Source organism: Pristiophorus japonicus, chromosome 4 (assembly GCF_044704955.1).
Source record: "Pristiophorus japonicus isolate sPriJap1 chromosome 4, sPriJap1.hap1, whole genome shotgun sequence".
NCBI classification, from domain to species: Eukaryota; Metazoa; Chordata; class Chondrichthyes; family Pristiophoridae; genus Pristiophorus; species Pristiophorus japonicus.
This window is the reverse complement of record NC_091980.1, coordinates 127,834,428-127,856,099: the sequence shown is the minus strand read 5'-3', so window position 1 is coordinate 127,856,099 and position 21,672 is coordinate 127,834,428. Positions and strand designations below refer to the sequence as shown.

General features: G+C 47.1%; 2 protein-coding genes across 2 annotated transcripts; both read right to left on the bottom strand.

The window, feature by feature from the left end:
• Positions 1-3,305: 3,305 nt before the first annotated feature.
• On the bottom strand, positions 3,306-5,007 carry LOC139262493 (ferritin heavy chain-like). The gene is made up of 4 exons (XM_070877672.1): positions 4,906-5,007; positions 4,252-4,398; positions 3,814-3,939; positions 3,306-3,461 (listed from the first exon to the last, which is right to left on the bottom strand). Exons 1-4 carry the CDS (start codon positions 5,005-5,007, stop codon positions 3,306-3,308), a joined length of 531 nt encoding a protein of 176 aa, XP_070733773.1.
• Positions 5,008-15,711: 10,704 nt separating this feature from the next.
• LOC139262492 (ferritin heavy chain, oocyte isoform-like) lies at positions 15,712-20,423 on the bottom strand. The gene is made up of 4 exons (XM_070877671.1): positions 20,322-20,423; positions 19,628-19,774; positions 19,115-19,240; positions 15,712-15,867 (listed from the first exon to the last, which is right to left on the bottom strand). Exons 1-4 carry the CDS (start codon positions 20,421-20,423, stop codon positions 15,712-15,714), a joined length of 531 nt encoding a protein of 176 aa, XP_070733772.1.
• Positions 20,424-21,672: the final 1,249 nt, after the last annotated feature.

Below are 21,672 nucleotides of genomic sequence, written 5' to 3'. Positions count from 1 at the left end.
CACACGATACATATATTTAGTGAGGCCTCATCCAGCTTTCGTTGTGCTTTGGATCGAAACCTGTTTCAGCGAACATTTTCCTGGTGTTCCCAAAATAGAAAGACTACTAGTTGTAATTCTTGGGGGTTGTTCATTCAGAAGGTGCAGACTCTGTACTGTAACAGCACACCCTTGGCAAAGATGTTCAAACATGAGGGGCAAGGTCTTACTGTGACCAGATTACACTGAAATCTCTTTCTCCAGTGCACCCAACTTTAAAACCAGTTAATGGCTAAGATTAGACTTGTAGCTATGACCATCTTAGGCCACCACTGAACAAAAGTCAGTATTCTGGAGGGGAAGAGATTAAAACAGCCACATGCCCAAGCAAATCAGGTTTGATCAAGATCACAACCCATTTCTTAGCAGAAGTAGTTCTTGTTTAATGCAAGGTCACACGACATTGATCTGAAAATGCGCTCCGTTACTTAAAAGAAGAAAAGGAACAAAAGCAAAATACTGCGGGGGCTGGAAATCTGAAAGAAAAACAGAAAATGCTGGAAATACTCAACAAGTCAGGCAGCAGCTACGGAGAGAGTAACAGTGTTAACATATCAGGTTGATGACCTTTCGCCAGAACTGGAAAAAGTTAGAGATGTAACAGATTTTAAGCAAGTGCAGGGGCAGGGAAATAGGTGGGGGAGGAGAGGAAAGAACAAAAGGGAAGGTCTGTGGTAGGGTGGAAGGCCTGAGTGATTAAATGACAAAAGGTATGAAAGTACAAAGCAAAAGGAGATGGTAATGGGACAAGAAAAGGACAAAAGATGGGTCTAGAAGAGGTGTAAATGGGTGCAGCAGAATCATCAACAGCTACCAGCTGAAAAAGATATGGACAGAGGTTTTGGTCTGAAATTGTTGAACTCGATGCTGAGTCCAGAAGGCTATAACGTGCCTAATAGAAAGCTAAGGAGATTATGTTGAGCTTTGTTGGAACAGTGTAAGGGGCCTATGACAGAGAGGTCAGAGTGGGAGGGGAGCGGAGAATTAAAGTGACAGAGACCAGATGTTTGCAGACTGAACAAGTGTTTTGCAAAGCGTTCACCCAATCTGCATTTGGTCTCCCCAATGCACTCTCTCAACAAGGACAGACATCAACGACGAGGTCCAACACCGCCTTCAGTGCAGCCTTTGGTCGCCTGAGGAAGAGAGTGTTTCAAGAACAGGACCTCAAACCCGGCACCAAGCTCATGGTGTACATAGTCCATGTACATAGGCCCTCCTATTTGGCTCAGAGACATGGACTATGTACAGCAGGCACCTCAAAACACTGGAGAAGTACCACCAAAGTTGATTCCACAAGATCCTGCAACTCCATTGGCACGATAGGCACACCAACGTCAGTGTCCTCGCTCAGGCCAACATCCCCAGCATCGAAGCACTGACCACGCTTGATCAGCTCCGCTGGACGGGCCACATCGTCTGCATGACTGACACGTGACTACCTATGCAAGCGCTCTACTCGGAGCTCCGACACGGCGTGAGCCCCACGTGGACAGAGGAAACGCTTCAAGGACACCCTCAAAGCCTGCTTGAAAAAGTGCAACATCCCCATCGACACCTGGGAATCCCTGGCCCAAGACCGCCCAAAGTGGAGGAAACGCATCCGGGAAGGCACTGAACACCCTGAGTCTCTTCGCTGAGAGCAAGGTCAAGCCAAGCATCGACAGCGGAAGGAGCTTGCAGCAACCCAGGCACCCCAACCTCCCGTTCCTCCAATCACCGTCTTCCCCACCTGCGACAGAGCCTATAGGTCCTACATTGGACTCTTCAGTCACCAGAGAACTCATTTTAAGCGTGGAAGCAATTCATCCTCAACACCGAAGGACTGCCCAAGAAGAGGAGATGATGATTTGGTCTCCACAATTTAGAGGAGACCGCATCGTGAGCAGCGAATAGAGTATACTAAATTGCAATAAGTACAAGTAAATCGCTGTCTAACTTGGAATGAGTGTTTGATTCTCTGAACAGTGGGAAGGGAGGAGGTAAAAGGGCAGATGTTGCATCTCCTGCACTTTCACAGGAATGTACCGTGGAAAAGGGAGGGGGTCTTTGGGGTGATTGCGGACCAGAGTGTCACAGATGGAGAGGTCCCTTCAGAATGCTGAAAGGTGATGGAAAGGGAAGATGTGTTTGCTAGTAGGATTGCTCTGGAGGTGGAGGAAATGTCAGAGGATGATCAGTTGAACGTGAGGACAAGGGTAACTATCAGTTCTGCAAGTGAGGGGAACGGGGTTAGAGTATAACTGGAAAATGGAGTCCAGTTGCACAGGCAGTCCTTCAATACCTTATTCACGTGAGCATAGATCATATTGGCAAGTTATTTGATCATGATGGGAAGCAGGCGGAAGAGAATCTTTCCCAGAACCACCACTGTAAAGTATCCACACTAACCACTGAAGCTGTGACAGCAAGCAGACCATTTGTTGCTTTCCTTCCTCCCTCACCCAATTGAAGGCCCCATTGTTCAATGCACTCAGACATTGCTGGTCTGTATAGCAGTTGCTGCTCTGCCTACAAAGCTTAACAGAAAGTCTAGACAGCAATGGTGAGTTGAGTTACTGAACAACCTCCAATAATAACTGAACAGAATCTGCAGTAGCCAATTCCAGGGCTGATACACATTAAATAGGATACTAATCCAGGACTATTTCTTTACTACTCTGCAATGGTGACACTCTGCTTTAGTGGGTGTTTAACAGATGTTACAGCAACTTTGATTTTGTTGTATGGGAGTTGTCAGTTATGTAATGGCAGAAAAAAGGTTCACTAGTGTGAACAGGTATTTTTAATCCGCTGTCTCAATCCCAAGCTCTGGCATTCCCACTCAACCTATTTAAGACACTTCCTAAAACAGACCGCTGGACCTCTGACCATGCTTTATCACTTAGTCAATATCTCATGTGGCTGTTAATGGTCTTAACACACCCTCATCCATGTTACACCTTGCAACAGGTGTCTGAATATATAACCTAGAGGAAAAATAAATTTCAGAGGACTGAATCTCAACACTGTTGCACAGCTCAGTGTAATTTTGCTGGAGGACAATCACATTATGTTAATTGAAAAATAATCAATCACTCAAACATACAAGGAGACAAAATCCAGTCCAATGTTGAACAGTTTATATACAGTTTTGTTACATCACACCAAGACGCTCAGTCTCAGATCTTTGTACAACATCACAAGCCATCATTCAGTATTAGACAGAGGTCCCACTTATTGTAAATACAAGTACTAAACACAATAAGTTGATCCCATCAGTCAGTTTAGTCACTCTCCCCCAGGGTGTGCTTGTCAAACAGGTACTCGCCCAGGCCATTCTCAGGGGCTCCCAGTCTCTTCAGGTTGGTGATGTGATCTCCAAGCTTCTTGATCATCTTCACTTGTTCATCCAAGTAGTGGGTCTCCAGGAAGTCACACAACTGAAAGAGGGAAACTAGTTATGTCCAGCAGCAGATATCAAGGAATGTCACCTTCCCCTTCAGAGTTTGGATTTTAATCCTCTTGAACTGAAGAATAGTCAAGCGGTGCAATTATTGCATCATTAGATTAAACTTACGGCACAATAGGTGCTCAGATCCTGGGATCACTGGGACACATTTACTAGTTACTGTCCACAGTAGGCTAACTTCCCCCATCCCATCCCTTCCCAAACAAAACAGACACCTACACAAAGCTATTGGGCATGGAGATATTTTAATTAGGCCCAAGCACAGCAAGGTTCCACCAACTCCAATTTACCCAAAAGCGCACATTAAAGCATTAGCAACTCACATGAGGGTCTGTCCTTTCAGTGGAGAGTTTGTGCAGATCCAGCAGACTCTGATTCACATTCTTCTCCATCTGCAGAGCTCTCTGCATCGCGACCAGACCATTGCTCCACTCATCCTGCTCTGGTTTCTGGAAAGAAATAAAATTCTAACATTGTACTTACAATGGAAAGTATTGAAGGAAATTAGGGGTGTAATCAAAAGTCTACTTTAATATGAATCTGTGAGAGAGAGAGAGAGAGAGAGAGAGAGAGAGAGAGAGAGAGAGAGAGAGAGAGAGAGAGAGAGAGAGAGAATATGGGAGGCAGCTCACTGAAATATAAACACCAGCTTGGCCAAATGGCTTGTGTTGTGTAAATTGAAAATAATTGCTTTGGAATGTATTTGAAACAATCAGTGTAAGGGGAGCCAGAGAGGAAGCCACTCATTTGTTGAAACCAACCTTGATGTCCACCAAGATAATTTGGCCTCCACGCCGATTCTGGAATTTCATCAGTTTCTCAGCATGCTCACGTTCATCATGTGACTGCTCCTTGAAGAACTCAGCAAAGTGACACAGGGCAACATCATCCCGGTCAAAGTAGAAGGACTGCGGAGAAATCAGAAGAGAGTTTGGTATTATATTGCAGAATCATCGTGCACAGTAATTCAACATCAATATTTTGCTTTCTTTCAAGGGTTCACAGTGGCACTGAACTTTTAACCCAATGCAAAACCACAGCCCAGCATCAAAGCCTTGATTTTCTGTGTGGGGGTGGGTGTGAATGAAAGTATTCTAGATTGCCACCATCCTTGCAGGAAAGAATACTTCCTGACTTCCCTCCGACAGTGTCCAACTCATTAAGATTCTCTACCTTGCCTTTGCAATGAGGGGATGGAAAGTCCATAGTGATTTAGAATGAGGATACAAATTCTGAATTCCATGTATGGAGTGCAGAATATTCTCCACATAAACTTCAACAAGCTTAAAAGTTCCCAGGAATGAGAGTCTTTAAGATTCAGAATACTCAGAATAGGTGGGCTGGATACAGCACAGAATTTAGTAAATTCACATTACATAGTCTCATTGTGAAGTGGTCTAAAATGCAAAACTCACCATAGAGAGATAAACATAGGAGGAATAGAGCTCCATGTTGATCTGCTTGTTGACAGCATCCTCACAGTCCTGGTGGTAGTTTTGACGCACTTGAGAAACCATCTTGATTCTTTTTCACAAATCTAAAGTTTGTTGAAGCAACAAACTAAGAATTAGCTAACTGCAAACTCCTCTATTTATACTGCTGGATAATCCAGGGCGTGGCAGCCTACAGGATGAGTGACAGTCCTCAATACCCAATCAGAAGTTGCAGCCTCTCAGAGCACCAATCACGTAAAGGGAGGAGGGGAGATGGACTCCCAGAGCCAGTCAGATCTTTGAAGAATGAGCATCATTGGCTGACACCTCAATGAGGATCTCAATTGTCCTAACTTTCCTCAAACACAGTTCAAATTTTCAGCATCACAGGTTTAAATGAATCCTCTACTCTTTAGGCTAATCAATTGGGAAAAAATTAAACCATAAGTGTTCCCTTTATAAGGATGAATAAACAATAAGATCCAAATGTGAAAAAACTAACAAGCACTTTTCAAATTATAATTTAGTTCCCTGTATCAACGCTGCACTCCAGTCCCTCTGGTCACAGAAAGCCTCCAGCATACCAGCAGACAGCACGTGCTCCCTCTCCAGGGACAACCGGGCACGGACATAGCCGCAGAAGAGAGGCAGGCAGACGGAGAGAACACCCCATCTGTGGTGTCCCTGCACCTTACTACAAATTCACACAAGGCATGGATAGCAGACCAGTCACTCAGTGACCTTAACCTTTATTGCCCAGAACCAAGGAGTGCTGACGCTGGGTGGGACCTACCCTTTTATACCAGGAAACCCAGGTGAGGAGTGTCTCCTACAAGTTCACCCCCTGTGGTCAGGGTGTGCATTTCTAGGGTATAAGTACATTGTACAGGAGTTGCATGAAGGTTACAGTTACATGAAGATTACCATTGCATGATGGTTACATACATGACATCACCTCCCCCCTTACATCTTTTTGTCTCAAAGGTTAAGTCTTTCAGGTGGTCGACGCTCTCTCGTGGAGCGCCGCAGTTGTGGCTCTGGTTGCTGAGCTTCAGCACGCGTCTCTGTCACCTGAGGTGATTCCAGCCTGTCCGGGCTGGCCGCAGGGACTGTGCATGCTGTGGACTGTCCTTGTTGCTCATCCACTGGCAGTGATGTGGATGACATCTCATTCTCTTCTTCAGGTTCCTCCGTGTCTATGCTGAAACGTTTTTTTACTTGGTCCAAGTGTTTGTGGCATATCTGCCCATTGTTTAGTCTGACCACGATGACCCTATTCACTTCTTTGCCAATTACAGTGCCCTCAAGCCACTTGGGTCCCAAAGCATGGTTAAGAACAAATACCGGGTCATCCATTTCTATACACCTCCCCCTTGAGCTTCGATCATGGAACTCGGTTTGGGACAGGTGGTTGCCCTCAACAATGTCTGCCACGGCTGGGTGGATGAGGGACAGCCGTGTTTCAAGCGTGTATTTCATGAGGAGTCCCGCTGGCGGGACTCCCGTGAGCGAGTGCGGGCAAGACCTGTAGGCAAGCAGGAGTCGCGATAGGCGGTACTGAAGGGAGGGTCCTTGGATGCGCGTAGCATGCCCTGTTTTATGACTTGGACCGCATGTTCTGCCTGGCCATTGGAAGCCGGCTTGAATGGTGTTGTCCAGATGTGCTTGATAGCATTGCCCGACACAAAGTCCTGGAATTCATGGCTGGTGAAACACGGGCCATTGTCGCTGACCAGGATATCCGGCAAGCCGTGAGTCGCGAAGACCGTATGCAGACTTTCCACAGTGATGGATGTCATGCACGAGTTTAATATGATGCACTCGATCCATTTTGAGTATGCATCGACAACGATCAGGAACATTTTCCCCATGAACGGGCCCGCATAGTCTACGTGAATATGTGACCATGGCCTGGTGGGCCAGGGCTACGGGCTGAGTGGGGCCTCCCTGGGGGCATTGCCCAGCTGGGCACACGTCATGCACGTGCGAACCCAGTGTTCCAGGTCTGAGTCAATCCCCGGCCACCATACATGTGACCGGGCAATGGCTTTCAATAACACGATGCCAGGGTGCTCGCTGTGGAGTTCCCTGATGAATGCTTCCCTTCCTTTCTGGGGCATGACTACCCTGTTGCCCCATAGCAGGCAGTTGGCTTGGATGGAGAGCTCATCAATCCGTCTCTGAAATGGTCTGACCTCCTCGTGGCACGCCCTGTGTGCGGGCGCCCAATCCCCAGTCAGGGCACATTTCTTTATCATGGATAGGAGGGGGTCTCTGTTGGTTCAGAGTTTGATCTGGCGGGCTGTGATGGGGGAGCCTGTAGAGTCAAAAGTCTCAACGGCTATGAGCATCTCAGTGCTCTGTTCCGACGCCCCCTCGGTGTGGCTAGTGGGAGCCTGCTGAGCGCGTCCGCGCAATTTTCGGTGCCTGGCCGGTGCCGTATGGTGTAGTCATATGCAGCCAGCGTGAGGGCCCATCGCTGTATGCGAGCTGACGCATTGGCATTGACAGCCTTGGTGTCAGACAACAGGGATGTTAATGGCTTGTGGTCCGTCTCTAGCTCGAACCGTCTACCGAAAAGGTACTGGTGCATCTTTTTCACACCGTAAACACAAGCGAGTGCTTCCTTTTCTACCATGCCGTATCCATGCTCTGCCTGGGAGAGTGACCTGGAGGCATAAGCCACTGGTTGGAGTCGGCCGTCATCATTACCCTGCTGCAACACACACCCAACCCCGTAGTATGATGCATCGCTCGTTAAAACCAGTTTTGTACAGGGGTCATACAAAGTCAACAGTTTGTTAGAACACAGCAGGTTCCTCGCCTTGTTGAAAGCCCGTTCTTGACAGTCCCCCCAAAGCTATTTGCAACCTTTTCACAGGAGCATGTGTAACGGCTCAAACAATGTGCTTAAGTTCGACGGAAAGTTCCCAACATAGTTCAAAAGTCCCAGGAATGATCGCAACTCCAACGTGTTGCCGGGCCTGGGCACCCGGCGGATCGACTCCTTTTTTGATTCGGTGGGCCGGATCCCGTCTGCGGCAACTCTCCTGCCCAAAAACTCGAGCTCTGGGGCCAAAAACACACACTTGGCCTTTTTCAGCCGCAAGCCTACCTGGTCCAGTCAGCATAGCACCTCCTCCAGGTTGTGGAGGTGTTCCTCGGTGTCTCGATCCGTTATAAGAATGTCATCTTGGAATACGATTGTTCCAGGAATGGATTTGAGCAAGCTTTCCATGTTTCTCTGAAAGATAGCTGCCGCCAAACAAATGCTAAACAGACACCTGTTGTAAACAAATAATCGCTTGTGCATCGTGATGGTGGTCAGAAACTTGGATTCTTCAGCCAGTTCCTGAGTCATGTAGGCCAAAGTGAGGTCCAGCTTTGTGAACAGCTTGCCACCTGCCAGCGTGGCAAAAAGATCCTCCGCTCTCGGGAGCGGGTATTGGTTTTGTAGCGACACTCGGTTGATGGTGGCTTTGTAGTCGCCACAAATCCTGACCGAGCCATCTGCTTTAAGGATAGGAACAATGGGACTTGCCCAGTCACTGAATTCAACGGGCAAAATTATGCCCTCTCTGAGCAGCCTTTCCAATTCACTTTCAATTTTCTCACACATCACATACGGCACTGCTCTGGCTTTGTGGTGCACTAGTCTGGTATCCGGAGTGATGCGTATCACTATTTTGGTGCCCTTGAACGTTCCGACACCGGGTTGAGACTGTGACCCAAATATTTGTGGGACCTGTGAGCATGAACTTCGCTCCACAGATGAAATGGCGTGCACATCCACCCATTTCCAATTCATCTCAGCTAGCCAACTCCTTCCCAAGAGCGCAGGGCCATTTCCCGGGACAATCCTGAGTGGCAGCCGGTTCTGTGATCCATTACGTGTTACCACCAAATTTGCACTGCCCAGCACTAGGATGATCTCTTTGGCGTATGTCCGTAGCTACATCTCAATGTGTTCCAGTTTGGGCCTGCTAGCTTTGTGTGACCATAGTCTCTCAAATTGTTGGGTGCTCATAACTGACTGGCTAGCTCCCGTATCCAACTCCATGTGCACTGGGATGCCATTCAATAAAACTTTCATCATCATGGGTGGCGTTTTAGTATATGAGCTGTGGACGTCAGCCACGTGAACCCGCTGAACTTCAGCATCCATGGCTTTCCCCCAGGCATCATTCTGCATTGCAGACCCCTCGTCTGGTTCTTCTGTCTCGCAGATTAGCCTCGCTACAGCCTTTTTGCACATCCTGGCCAAGTGTCCACTGACGTTACAAATCCTACAGCTATGTTGCTGGAACCTGCAGCTTTTCGCAGTATGTCTAACCCCGCACCTCCAGCATGAGCTGAGATTGTTGTTAACAAAGGGACTGTTACCAGGCATTCCTCTCTGATTGCCCATTTGGTTGTTTCTAAGCATTCTGATGGTGGGTGTTAATGGTCCATCGCGGGACGCATTGTTCCTCGTGATGGTGTGAATTGTCAATCCTCTTTCCATTGTCCCTGTTGCGGGCCCACCCTGCAGTCTGTTGCTGCCTGGGCGGTTTCAAAATGCCCTTGCCTGCCTGCGGGGTCCAGAACCGCGTTCACCATGTTAACTCGCTGGTCCATCGTCACGTTGGGACCAGGGCTGCGTGCATAAATTAGCTTGGTCTTTTCTTCCCCTGCCATGAAGGTCTGAGCTATCAACGCTGCCCCTTCTAAAGTCAAGTCCTTGGTCTTTATGAGCTTCCTGAAAATCCCCGCATGATGAATGCCGTCGATGAAGAAATCCCTTAACATCTCCCCCCTGCAGGCATCTGTGAACTTACAGAGACTGGCCAAGCGCCGCAGGTCCACAACGAAGTCCGAGACGTTTTGGCCCTCCCGACGCCGGTGTGTGTTGAACCAGTGCCGGACCATGTATACGCAACTCGCTGGTTTGAGATACTCACTGATCAGCTGGCTGAGCTTTTCAAAGGACGTGTCCGCTGGCTTTTGGGGTGCGAGCAGGTCTTTCATCAGCGCATACGTCTGTGGTCTGCAGCTGGTCAGTAGATGCACCCTCCACTTGTCAGCCGCTGCCGCTCCCAGCCAGTCCTTTGTGACAAAGCTCTGCCAGTCCTCACCCACACAGTAATGTTCCTCTATGCTACCGGTGGTCATCCTCGTGGTTCGGTAATTCCCGTTTCTCGTCGCCAAATGTGGTATCCCTGCACTTTACTACAAATTCACACGAGGCATGTATAGCAGACCAGTCACTCAGTGACCTTAACCTTTATTGCCCAGGAACAAGGAGTGCTGACCCTGGGTGGGACCTCCCCTTTTATACCTGGAAACCCAGTTGAGGAGTGTAGTGTATGTAGCATACAAATCACTGACTCCACACGGTCTTGTGTTGATCTAACTGCTGTGACCTTAGTCCTTTATTGAACAGCTTCAGAGTGGCCTCTAGGTGTGGTGGGCAGCCTTTTATACTGCCTCGTTCAGGTCTCCCACCACAGCGCCCTCTGTGGTGCACCATTGTACTTATATATACATTTAATGTACCAGAGCAACACACAACATCTCACTCCCCCACCCCCAGTTCAAAAAGCCATGGCTTGAATCCCCTAAATCGAACATCGCATTAGCCCAATGGTATTGTTAGTCACGGATCCATGTCCCTTTTTCTTGAATTTCGTGGTATCAACTCTTCCCGTGATTCATGTCCCTAATTTCAAGTACAGTGACCATTCAGCATTGAAATATAAACTCTTATCATAATTCGCAATTCCTATTCATTATTTTAAACACGGTAACCATCCAGCATTAAAATATTAATTCTTATTATAAATCCATCATCCTACATTCACATAGCACATTTAGACTCGCTCTTGCCTTACAAAAGTCTTTACATGGGGACCGCCAATGGTGTAAGGCCCTTTTAAGACTTCCGGGAGCATTTCCCTTTTAAGACATCATCTTGTGGCTTCCCACCAGGCGCCGCCATCTTAGGTGTTCTGCTGGCCTTTGTCTGCAGAGCTCTGTTGCCACGAGGCTCACCGCCATCTTGAGCTCGCTGGCGAAGAAAGAAGAAGGGACAAGGAAGCAGGGAAGGAGAAAATGAGAAAAAAAAATGGCCCATCTTGCAGAAGTCGGTCTGGACTCGATCAGTCACAGTCCCTCTGAGTCGCTCCGTGCCTGCTGCCGCATCCGCCGCTCTGGCTCGCGTTCCCCCGGGTCATGCCCGCCGCCGCCGCAGCCTCCGCAACCGCTGTTGTCTCGACACTTGTCGTGGCTGCCTCTCTTGCGGCCTCCGTGGCCGCCACCATCGCAGCCGCTGCCGCCGCCCGACTATTCCACTGCATGGGCCCCCCGGATCCGCCGGCCACTGATGGGCCTCCCGCTTCTCGCCCGCAGCGCCCCGCCGGCCCGCACCCCAGCAATAGGCCCACACCTGCAACCCTGTTCTTCCAGGGTCTGCTCATCTGTGGAGGCTGAGGCTGCAGGATAGCTTGAGGTCAGGAGTTCTGGGCTGCTGTCGCCTGTGTGTGGATTTAGGCTGCAGCTCCAGCTCGGTTGGCGCTGCTCTTTGGGAACCCGGGGGACAGTAGTCTGTGGAGGAATGAAGTCTTCCCAGCTCCCATGGACCTTCCCCATCCATCTGCTGCCGAGGAGCGTTGGCCCATCACCTGCAATGACCCACAAAGGTAAACCGTGCATCTCGCCCCCCCGGGATACCTGCACATCTGCTCTGCCAAGAACAGGTATCAGTTCCTTGGTGTAGGTACGCAACTTTGCCGTGACCGGGACCAGCTTGGGTCGTGCAGCCGGGTTACCCCACAGTTTCTCGAAAGTTCTCTGACTCATCAACGACGGACTCCATCAATTTTTACTTCCATTATCACTGGGGCCGAATCGTCGGTTCACGTATACAGTCCCAACACCTCATCTTCTTCTGCTTGCTCCTCACTGAACAGTGGATCATCCCCCATCTCCTCAGCCACATGGTGAGTCAGATTTCTTTTACACATACGTTGAAGGTGGCCTTTATTATGGCAGGTATTACATGTGTACTCCGCAAACCTGCACTGGTGACCCCCATGGCTTCCTCCACAGCACCAGCATGGTGATGCTTGATTGGCCCCCCTCAGCGGACTCTGAGTTCTAGGACCCCGAGGTCCGTGCTCTCTGCCCCGGGCCCTGTGGTGAGGGTGTGCATTTCTAGGGTATAAGTACAGTGTACAGGAGTTGCATGAAGGTTACAGTTACATGAAGATTACCATTGCATGACGGTTACATACATGACACCATTGACCGCACTCTCCTGGACCAGTTAATAACCACCTTGAAAGGTTCATTGAATCAACTGTTGTTTGTGAGTTAGTGCCTGTCATGTATACTACATGGATACTGCTTGTACTATTAAAAGGACTGCCACTAAAGGGCACTGCAGTGGGAGACTTGTAGGTTACCTGTACAGGTGTGCCAGGCCTAGTATAAAAGGCAGGCCACCATGTGTGATCCTCACTCTGGAGTTACATTAAATGGACTAAGGTCACTACAGTTCAAGCACAACACATTGTCTCGTGGAGTCATTATTAGAGCATCTGAAGACATAACAATTGGCGACAAGATTGCGGACCTTCACTCGAAAACGGCTAACATTGGAACGTTGCAACAGGTCGGCGATGGTGATGATTGGGATGTCTTTGTGGAGAGGCTTGACCATTTCTTCACAGCAAATGACCTGGCAGGCGACAATCTGGCCACTCTGACTGTTAAGCGCAGAGCTATCCTGCTAACCAGTTGTGGGCCCACCATCTATGGCTTCGTCAGGGACTTGCTGGCCCCAGCGACGACAATGACCAAGACGTACGAGGAGCTTGTAATGCTGATCCAAGAACAACTCAAGCCCAAAGAGAGCATCCTCACAGCCAGACACCGGTTTTATACACACCGACGGCCCGAAGGCCAGGAAATCGTGAAATATGCTGCAGACCTCAGGAGGCTGGCGGCACCGTGTGATTTCAGCGATCACCTCACCGAAGCGCTGTGGGATATCTTTGTCATTGGAATCGGCCATGAGGGCCTTCTTCATAAGGATATCTGCAGATACCACAGTCACACTGCAGAAGGGCATCTCTGTGAGCCACACATTCATGTCCTCGACCTGCGACTCTAGGCGGATGACTCATCCTCAGGACACAAACCTGGCAAGTACTGTGCACAGAATGGCGACTTTTAGAGGCTGGACTTTAGAACGTGAATCTTCTCATGAGAGAGAGAACAGGCCCCCGAGTCCCTTAACTCAGAAGCCGCCAAGGGGGCTAATCGAGTAGCACCATGCTGGCATTGCGGAGGGAATCACAGGGCTCACCAGTGCCGTTTTAAAGCCTATGTGTGCAAAGGCTGCAGCACAAAGAGTCACCACCAGCGAATGTGTAAAAGAAATATGACTCTGTTGATGAAGAGTCTGCAGATGGTCATGAATCCAGCGTGGATTATGAAGCGATAGTTAGAGAGGCAGCTCAGCCCCACGATGAGATATATGGCGTGTTTACCTGCTCCACCGAATGTTCTCTATTGTGGATGGAAGTCAAGATAAATGGCGTTCCAGTCTTCATGGAAGTGGACACGGGGGTGAGCCAGTCAGAAATGAATCAAGAAGCCTTTGAGAGGCTATGGGACAATCAGGCTGAAGTTGGTTCCGGTTCAGGAAAAGCTGTGCACCTACACCAATGAACTTATCCCACTCATTGGTAGTGCGGATGTATAGGTACTCCATGATGGCATGGTGCACAAGTTACCCCTGTGGATTGTTGCAGGTGATGGACCAACGCTACTCAGAAGAAGGTGGATGGAGAAATATAGAAACATATAAAAAAAGGTGCAGGAGCAGGCCATTCGGCCCTTCGAGCCTGCACCGCCATCCAATATGATCATTGCTGATCATGCAACCTCAGCACGCCACCCTGCCTTCTCTCCATTTAGCCATAAGGGCCTGATCCCTTTAGCCGTAAGGGCCACATCAAACTCCCTTTTGAATATGTCCAACGAACTCAACTCAACAACTTACTGTGGCAGAGAATTCCACAGGTTCACAATTCTCTGGGTGAAAAAGTTTCTCCTCATCTCAGTCCTATATGGCTTACCCCTTACCTTTAGACTGTGACCCCTGGTTCTGGACTTCCCCAACATCAGGAACATTCTACCTGCATCTAACTGTCCAGTCCCGTCAGAATTGTATAAGTGTCTATGAGATCCCCTCTCATTCTTATAAATTCCAGTGTGTATAAGGCTAGCCGATCCAGTCTTTCCTCATAAGTCAGCCCTGCCATCCCAGGAATCAGTCTGGTGAACCTTCGCTGCACTCCCTCAATGGCAAGCATGGCCTTCCTCAGATTAGGAGACCAAAACTGCACACAATACTCAAGGTGTGGTCTCACCAAGGCCCTGTAAAACTGCAGTAAGACCTCACTGCTCCTATACTCAAATCTCCTCGCTATGTAGGTCTGCATGCCATTTGCTTTCTTTACTGCCTGCTGTAGCTGCATGTCTACCTTCAATGACTGATGTACTATAACACCCAGGTCTCTTTGCACCTCCCCTTTTACTAATTTGTCACCATTCAGATAATAATTTGCCTTCCTGTTTTTGCCACCAAAGTGGATAACCTCACATTTATCTACATTGTAATGCATCTGCCATGTACTTGCCCACTCACCTAACCTGTCCAAGTCACCGTGCAGCCTCTTAGCATCCTCCTCGCAGCTCGCACTGCCAGTCAGCTTAGTGCCATCTGCAAACTTGGAGATATTACCTTCAATTCCTTCGTCTGAATCATTAACGTATATTGTAAATAGCTGGGGTCCCAGCACTGAACTCTGCGACACCCCACTAGTCACTGCCTGCCATTCTGAAAAGGACCTGTTTATTCCCATTCTTTGCTTCCTGTCAACCAGTTCTCTATACGCATCAATACATTACCCCCAAGACCATGTGCCTTAATTTTGCACACTAATCTCTTGTGTGGGACCTTGTCAAAAAAGCATTTTGAAAGTCCAAATACACCACATCTACTGGTTCTCCCTTATCCACTCTATTAGTTACATCCTCAAAAAACTCTAGATTTGTCAAGCATGATTTCCCTTTCATAAATCCATGCTGATTTGGATCGATCCTGTCATTGCTTTCCAGGTACGCTGCTATTACATGTTTAATAATTGATTCCAGCATTTCCCTACTACCGATATAAGGCTAACCAGTCTATAAATCCATGTTTTTTCTCTCCCTCCTTTTTTAAAAAGTGGGGTTACATTAGCTACCCACCAATCCATAGGAACTGATCCAGAGTCCATGGAATGTTGGAAAATGACCACCAATGCATCTACTATTTCTAGGGCCACTTCCTTAAGTTATCTGGAATGCAGACTATCAGGCCCTGGGGATTTACCGGCCTTCAGTCCCTTAAATTTCCCTAACACCATTTCCTGACTGATAAGGATTTCCCTCAGTTCCTCCTTCACACTGGACCATCGGTCCCCTAGTATTTTCGGGAGGTTATTCGTGTCTTCCTTAGTAAAGACAGAACCAGGTATTTGTTCAATTTGTCTGCCATTTCCTTGTTCCCCCATTATTAATTCACCTGATTCTGACTGCAAGGGACTTATATTAGTCTTCACTAATCCATTAGAGCTGGGAAGATTTCACCCCTCCAGCGATCGACATCCTCCGCGCTCAGAGGCAAAACAAGCCCTCACCTGAGGTTGGATCCGGCACCAGACAGCAGACCAGCACAGCACCCGAGGCACAGACCGCTCAGCACAACTGCGTGGAGATGATCCAGCTGAGACGACCTGAACGCACTTTCTGGGCTCCAATAGCAGGACTCCGGAGGAATAACATCAGATCCAGAGGTGACTTCCAAGCCTCAGTGGCAGAACCGGGGGAGAAGAGGATCACAGCAGTCGACAGCTGGATGGAAGAAAGATGTCGCCCAAACCACGAGATGAGGGGCTTAAGAAAAAGATGATGGCGGCCAGACCATGAGGTGCAGTGCTGATGGAGCAACACATGGCACCAAGCGAATAAGAGGATTGGGGTAAAGATAGCCAGGCTCTCTTAAAGGAGGCCTTCATCTCACCGCACTTAAAGGGACAGTTCCACACTCTAGATCAATGTAATAGCAACTGTGAGTTAGATGTAAAATGTGTAACTGATGATCAGAGTTGTGTACACGCAATAAGCAAAGAAAAGTCACGCGATTGCGATCGGAGCTACATGTTATTTACAATGAGTAATGAAACGTTGTGCAATGTAGGATTTCAACTGCATACAGTCAATGCAGCGGGCAAACGCTCATCGGGAGCACACAGGTCCAGCGAGCTACCCAATGCTGTAGCCTGCATCCCTAGGACCAGAGTGATGCACCACGGATTCTGGCCACAATAAGCTAACAGATACAAGCTGCAGAGCAAGCGATCTCAAGAGGGCAATGGCACTGGTATCGATATCCTACCCCGATCGGCTCCACCTCTCAGGCACCTGATGGCACCAACTGCCATGAGCCTGAAAGAGCAAACCGCACTAAGGCACAGGCCCCAGACCCTATCGCCACCAAAGCTACACCCGGGAACGATGGCTCATCCTACATTCAGCAGTTCTCTGTGCAATGCTAGACAACTGCTCCTCAGGGAGCAGTAGCGACCCGGGGTGCAAGGAAAGGTCAGGGAGGTCACAGACATCTGTGAACCTGCCCGACGCTAGGAGCAAAAGGAAAAGCCCTGAGAGCAAGCAACCTGAGCCAACTGGGTTGCCACTGCCAGCACTGGATACAGCGCCACCAGCAGACTACCTGGACACCATCCAACAGTTCTGGCACTAGTTTGTCCTCACGCACCGGTGCTGACCCCAGCACTGACTCCAAGTATATACCTCACCATTCAAATGTACTTGCCTCTCTTCGGTACCACAAATGTAATACTGTAATAATTTTTTTTTGGAATTGAATGTACAAGAATGTAATGAGCCATCGGCACAATCTGTATGTGCAGGGGGAAGAGAATGGAGTGGTCATGGATGCACAAACAGAAACCACAAGCACCACCTACTCACCCAAGATGGAAACGACTCTCCAAGTGTCAACAAGATAGAGCTAAGCCCAGAGCACAATCAATGCAAAGGCGATTTGCTCCAAGGACTTGGGGGGGGGGGGGGGGAGGAAGAGTGATGTTATGCATCCTAGATGGTTACGGCTTGAACTATTACAAGGTATGCCACCAGAGGGCACGGCAGTGGGAGACTTGTAGGTTACCTGTACAGTTGTGCCAGGTAGAGTATAATGTAACTCGAGAGTGATCCTCACTCTGGAGTTACATTAAGTGGACTAAGATCACTACAGTTCAGCACAACACATTGTCTCGTGGAGTCATTATCAGAGCATCTGAAGACAAAACACTGTTTTTAAATAGTTCTGGATGGTTTTGTGCATTGGACATTTGCAAGTATCTACAATATCCAAACAGATCAGTGAGTGTGCAAAGCCACCAAAAGTGGGTCAGATGAATTCAAAGTGCTCATGATCAATGTATCAAACACAAGTGCTCAGACACTCCATCACTTCCAGGTTTAGTGAGGCATTAGGTATTGGAGCCTGGGTGGGGAAAATGTTTAACTTCTTGGGCCTTTTGCTTTGTGTATTCAATTAAATACATATACTCCCTCCAGAACAATATGTTTTGGGAGTAAGGTTACACATTACTTCAATACCTTACCCAATTCCTTATTCATGTGAGCCAAGATCATGTTGGCAAGTTATTCAACTATGCTGCTGGATTGAGCAGATGAGAATTTGTCCTAGAACCACCACAATAACCAATGAAGCTGCTGCCACCTGTTGCTCACCCTCACCCAATTGTAGCCCCCGGGGTTCAATACACTCAGACATTGCTGGTCTATACTGCAGTTGCTGCTCTGCCTACAAAGCTTAAAGTCTACAGCAGAAATGGTCAGTTCACTTACTCAACCAGCAATAGCAAATTAGCAGCTATGGAATGCAAACTGCTAATTCCAAGGCCGACATACTAAAGAGGATACTAATCCAGGACTGAAATGGTGAAACTCTGATTTACTGGGAAATGTGCTTAATGTTTAACACAACTCGTTAATACAACAAAATACAAGTTGCTGTGTCATTTATAAGGGCAGAAAGAATGTTCACTGTCTATCCCAGGTTCTGGCATTCCTTCTCTAAACCTATTTAAGACACTTCCTAAAACCTACCTCTGACCATGCTTTGTTCCTCAGGTGGCTGTTAATGGTCTAAATGCACCCTTGGTGGTTCTAGACCTTTCAAACCATGTCTGAATATCCAACTCAAAACATCGCTATTGCACTAGAGTAAAAAAAAAATTCATAGGACTGAATCCCATAACACTGTTGCACAGCTCAGGTGTAATTCTTGTTGAATGTAAGTCACCTTATGTTAACTGAAAAATAAGCAACCACTCAAATAGCCAAGGAGACAAAACCAAGTCCAATGTTGAACAGTTTATTTACAGTTATGTTACATGTCACATCATGACCCAGTTCTCACAGCTCTTCATACAAACTCACAAGCCATCATTCCCTACAGGATGGTGGCCCCAATTATATAAATACAAGTACTAAACACAATAAGCTTGATTCATCAGTCAGTTTAGTCACTCTCCCCCAGGGAGTGCTTGTCAAACAGGTACTCTCCCAGGCCATTCTCAGGGGCTCCCAGTCTCTTCAGGTTGGTGATGTGATCTCCAAGCTTCTTGATCATCTTCACTTGTTCATCCAAGTAGTGGGTCTCCAGGAAGTCACACAACTGAAAGAGGGAAACTAGTTATGGCCAGCAGCAGATATCAAGAAATGTCAGCTTCCCCTTCAGAGTTTGGATTTTAATTATCTTGAACTGGAGGATAGTCATCAAGTGGTGCAATTGAGATTGATGGAATTACTGCATCATTAGATTAAACTTACTGCACAATAGGTACTAGATCCTGGTATCACTGACACATTTACTAGTCACTGTACACAGTAGGCCAAGTTGCCCCATCCCTTCCCTCTGCTCCCAACAAAAAGACACCAACATAAAGCTATTAGGTGCGGAGATCCTTTAATTAGGCCCAAGCACAGCAAGGTTCCACAACCGCCAACTTACCCAAAAGCCCACATTAAATTATTAAGAACGTACATGAGGGTCTGTCCTTTCAGTGGAGAGTTTGTGCAGATCCAGCAGACTCTGGTTCACATTCTTCTCCATCTGCAGAGCTCTCTGCATGGCCTCCAGACCATTGCTCCACTCATCTTGCTCTGGTTTCTGGAAATAAAGTTCTAACAGTTCACTTACTATAGAAAGTATTGAAGGAAATTAGGGGTGCATTCAAAAGTCTACTTTACTATGAACCTATTAGCTTAATGGCAATTTTATATTCTATCACAACCAATGGAATCATAGATAAGGCAAATAGCAGATTTATGCAAGGGGAAGCAAGTCAAGTGCATGGAGAAAGGAATAGATTGATGTGCTGATCGGGTGAGATTAAGTAAGGTGGGAGGAGGCTCATGTGGAGTATAAACACCAGCAAAGAACAGTTTAGCCAAATGGCCTGTGTGCTGTAAATTGGAACCAATTGCTTTAGAATGTATTGGGAACAATCAGTCTAAGGGGAGCCAGATAAAAGGCTACTCCTTTATTGAATCCAACCTTGATGTCCACCAAGATAATCCGGCCTCCACGCCGATTCTGGAATTCCATCAGTTTCTCAGCATGCTCACATTCCTCATGTGACTGTTCCTTGAAGAACTCAGCAAAGTGACGCAGGGCAACATCATCCCGGTCAAAGTAGAAGGACTATGGAGAGATCAAAAGAGTATTTGGGTCATCATCACAGACACATCATCATGTGTACAGTGTATATAAATTCAAACTCAATATTTTACTTTTTTTTTTAAAAAAGGGCTCAAAGTCTCACTTGTACGTACATGGTCATGGAAACAATCTTAATATCCTTACACAATGAAAAACCACAACCCAGCATTAAACCCTCAATTTTCTGTGGCGGTGGAAAATGTTCCAGGTTTCCACCACGCTTGCAGGAATGAATACTTCCTGACTTCCTCCTCAAATGGGCTAGTTCTAATTTTATTACATCCCACATTGCAAAGGCAAGGTAGAGAAAGTCAATGCAGTGATTTAGAATGAGGATACAAATTTTGAATTCCATGCATTAAGTGCAGAAGGTATTCCAAATAAACTTCAACAACAAGCTCGAGAGACCTGGAAAGTGAGTCATTAAGATTCAAGATACTCCGAATAGGTGGGCTGGGTACAGCACAGAATTTAGTAAATTCACATTACATAGTCTCCATTGTGAAGAGGTCTAAAATGCAAAACTCACCATAGAGAGATAAACATAGGAGGAATAGAGCTCCATGTTGATCTGCTTGTTAACAGCATCCTCACAGTCCTGGTGGTAGTTCTGACACAATTGAGAAGCCATATTGATTTTTTTTTTCAAATCTAAATTTTATTGAAGTAGCAAACTTAGATTTAACTAACCTCAAATTCCTGTATTTATACTGCTGGATAATGCAAGGCGTGGCAGTCTAGAGGATGAGTGACTGTCCTCATTATCCAATCAGAAGTTACAGCCTCTCAGAGCACCAATCACATAAAGGGAGGAGGGAGATGGACTCCCAGAGCCAATCAGATCTTTGAAGAACGAGCATCATTGGCTGATAATCAATGAGGATCTAAATTGTCCTAACTTTCCTCAAACACAGTTCAGATATCCAGAATCACAGGTTTAATTGAATCCTCTCCTCTTTAGGCTCATCAAATGGAAAAAATTTAAATCATAAGTGCCCCCTTTATAAGGGGGAATGAACAATAAGTTCCAAATGTGACAAAACTAGCATGAACACTTTTCACATTATAATTTAGTTCCCTGTATCCACGCTGCACTCCAGTCCCTCTGGTGCCCACCGGTCACGGAAACTCTCAAGCATACCGGCAGACACCCCGTGGTCCCTCTCCAGGGACACCCGGGCACGGACAGAGCCACGGAAGAGAGGCAGGCAGACGAAGGGAACACATCGACCGTGCTCTGCCAGGACCAGTTAATGGCCACCTTGAAAGGTTCATTGAATCCTCTGTTGTTTGCGAGTCAGTGTCTTTTTAATAGTTCTGGATGGTTCTGTGGGTTGGTCATTTACAGGTATCTGCAGGTTTGCTGCAACATCCAAACAGATTAGTGCATGTGCAAATCAACCAAAAGTGGGTCAGATGAATGGAAAGTGCTTGTGATCTATGTGTTAAACATAAGTGCTCAGATACTCCATCACTTCCAAGTTTAATGAGCACATGTACACACATCAGCTAGAATGTGGAGGGGACCATGGGATGTTCAGTTCTTGTTTTTTATCATGAAATTTTAGAAGCAATGAAATACACTGCAGTCCAAAAAGAAAGACTTAGATTTATATAACACCTTTCACAACTCCAGCATTTCCCTGAGCACTTTACAGCCAAATTTCTAAATCTCTCTGGGCTTACATTTGACAGTGAGACGATTCTCTTTAAAACAATTGGAACAGTTTATTAAAAACACACACATGAATTTAACAGCAGTCGTCAAATATCCTACAGATCTATTTTAGTTACAACAGAGATACAATGAGGATATAATAAGGAGTGATATACGTTACATCCCTTTGGCTGGCTGGTTTGAACACATGGCTTGCTGTTTC

Bases quoted from the DNA above. Each gene is read 5' to 3' on its own strand.
- LOC139262493 (XM_070877672.1), bottom strand. From the start codon at position 5,007: ATGGTTTCTCAAGTGCGTCAAAACTACCACCAGGACTGTGAGGATGCT. The intron at 4,399-4,905 runs GTGAGTTTTGCA...ATTTCTCCGCAG, and splicing joins CCTATGTTTATCTCTCTATG to TCCTTCTACTTTGACCGGGA. The intron at 3,940-4,251 runs GTTGGTTTCAAC...ATTTCTTTCCAG, and splicing joins TTATCTTGGTGGACATCAAG to AAACCAGAGCAGGATGAGTG.
- LOC139262492 (XM_070877671.1), bottom strand. From the start codon at position 20,423: ATGGCTTCTCAATTGTGTCAGAACTACCACCAGGACTGTGAGGATGCT. The intron at 19,775-20,321 runs GTGAGTTTTGCA...ATCTCTCCATAG, and splicing joins CCTATGTTTATCTCTCTATG to TCCTTCTACTTTGACCGGGA. The intron at 19,241-19,627 runs GTTGGATTCAAT...CTTTATTTCCAG, and splicing joins TTATCTTGGTGGACATCAAG to AAACCAGAGCAAGATGAGTG.